The 2,024-nt window shown below is 42.4% G+C and overlaps 1 protein-coding gene across 1 annotated transcript in view; it reads left to right on the top strand.

Annotated features, from left to right (window-relative positions):
- The window catches only part of si:ch211-112g6.4 (SH2 domain-containing protein 7), a 6,956-nt gene extending 5,254 nt beyond the window's left edge, over nucleotides 1-1,702 (top strand). Inside the window, exons 5-6 of the mRNA XM_035682163.1 lie at nucleotides 381-1,013; nucleotides 1,099-1,702. Of these exons, the coding sequence (XP_035538056.1) occupies nucleotides 381-1,013; nucleotides 1,099-1,143 (678 nt within the window). The 3' untranslated portion in view covers nucleotides 1,144-1,702. The remainder of the gene's footprint in view (nucleotides 1-380; nucleotides 1,014-1,098) is intronic.
- Nucleotides 1,703-2,024: the final 322 nt, after the last annotated feature.

Below are 2,024 nucleotides of genomic sequence, written 5' to 3'. Positions count from 1 at the left end.
ACAGCTCATTCTCAGTGAGTCCGTCCAGCTCAACGCACCAAACTCAGATCATGCTGCTTCTTGCACCACGTTGTTGGGTAGGCTTATTTTTGTTGCTGGCTACAAAATCAAAGGTAGTCTACAAGTATCTTGATTCTCTCTCTGTGCTTGAGGTCGGCCTAAATGTGTTGTCTCGCTCTCTTTAACAAATTATTCGTACTTGATATGGTATTCAGGAAGCCCAACAGTTGGTGCAGGGTCAACAAGGTAGAAAAGGTAGATTTTGTAGAACGGGTGGCTAAGAATACGGCCAGGGGTTGGCAAGCTAGATGACAAACTCTGTAGGACAGACTGAGCCTCTTCTCTTCTCCTCTTCTTCATATTCTCATCGTGTCTTTCAGGGTGTACCTCCAGTGCCAAAAAGAGGCATTCCTCTGGGTTTCTCCCTGAGTGGATCTTTACCTGAGACAACCCCACATCCAAGTGAAGAGGACAGAAGAAAGCCAGACTCGTTTAATAGCACTGACACAAGCTATCCGGGTGATCTTTGTCCACCGGGGATCACGTACTCTGAGCTCACACAGGTGGAGAGCAGAAGCAAATCTCTACCAAGACTGAACAACAACGGCATGGAGGAGGAGGAGGAGTACTCCAACCAGCTCAGCAGTCCCTCCTTCACAGCGTTAACATCTCACTCACCCACTCCGCTGAAGAGGGTCACCTGTCACACCTACTCCCTCCACGAGCCCAAAGACACTTCGAAGCTGAGCAGCTCCAGGTCAGAACAGCAGGGTGAAGACGTGGAAATGCTGAAGTCCAACCCGCTGTACCAGACCTCCGAGGGGCCCGGAGGGAGTTCGGCACGGCAGGGAGGCACCATGTACACGGAGGTCCCCCAGAGGCCAACACCTGCCGGGCTGCCCGATGACACCTACGAGCAGATCCCCGGGGAGGCCGCCGCCGTCCAAGGAAACACTTACGAGTCGCTGGAGGATATGAAGACCAAGAAGTCCAAATCCACCTGGGGGAAAAATGTAAGTCAAGAAGAATGATCACAGCTGTTCATGTTTTCTGGAGCAGAAATATTTTATTTAATTCAATGTTTTTTTCTGTTTGCAGAATATGAAATGGAAGAAATTCCTTCCTGATTACAAGAAGAAATAAATGTGACTTGAAGGACCCAGCATGTTTGATATTTTAACTGAGACAGAAATGAGTATTATAAATAAATTACTTTAATAATTGCATTTTATTAGGTAAGAAAGTCACTCAGATGTTTAAACGCTGCAATAATCTCACTCTAGATAAATCAAACAGTAGTTATCGTTACTTATTCTGGTCTTTTTCCTTTAAATTTTCCTTTTTTGTATCTCTTGATTTTATGTAAATTTTAATAAAAAAGATTATTGAAGATGAAAGGTAGAATGTGGACGATTTTTTTCATTTAAAACATAAAAAAATGAATGACATTTTGAAGAAATAACAGTTTTGATGTGTTACAGAGTATCTGTGTATATTCTGCAGTTAACATGCCAACCAGCTATCTAACAGTGAGTCAGTGTAGCGTGCAGTCTGCTCTCAGAACAACGAGGGGGTTTACCTCCGGGCACCTCGTGGCTGACCCCGCCACAACCTGGCTGTGCCTTCATCATGGATCTATTAGTTGTATGCATCTCATTGGGACAAACTCCAGGAGGCATTTCTTCTTATTTTTTCTGCTTGTATTTTGTTCTGTGTTTCAATTTTTTTTTTTTGTACCGTTGAGCAATTTTATTGACAAATAAAGTTTAAAACTGTGTAATTATTGTTTGATTGTTATTTTAATTCAGTCTGTGTCACTATCACTGCTATAAAGACAGTTCTTTTATGAGGGTTACTGTACTGCACTGTAACACTGTGATGTAGATAGATATTTAAACTTTAACGTATTACTCATACTCTTCTCCAAAGTAACGTTATCACTTTACGTAATACTACCTGCCAACAGTAATTAGTTACTTTACTAGTATCCCCACAAAACTGGTAATTGTGTCCTTTCTCCCTAA

Source organism: Morone saxatilis, unplaced genomic scaffold, assembly GCF_004916995.1.
Source record: "Morone saxatilis isolate NCDOM2014 unplaced genomic scaffold, NCSU_SB_2.0 Contig11, whole genome shotgun sequence".
Lineage (NCBI taxonomy): Eukaryota > Metazoa > Chordata > Actinopteri > Moronidae > Morone > Morone saxatilis.
This window is presented reverse-complemented; position numbering and strand designations above follow the sequence as displayed.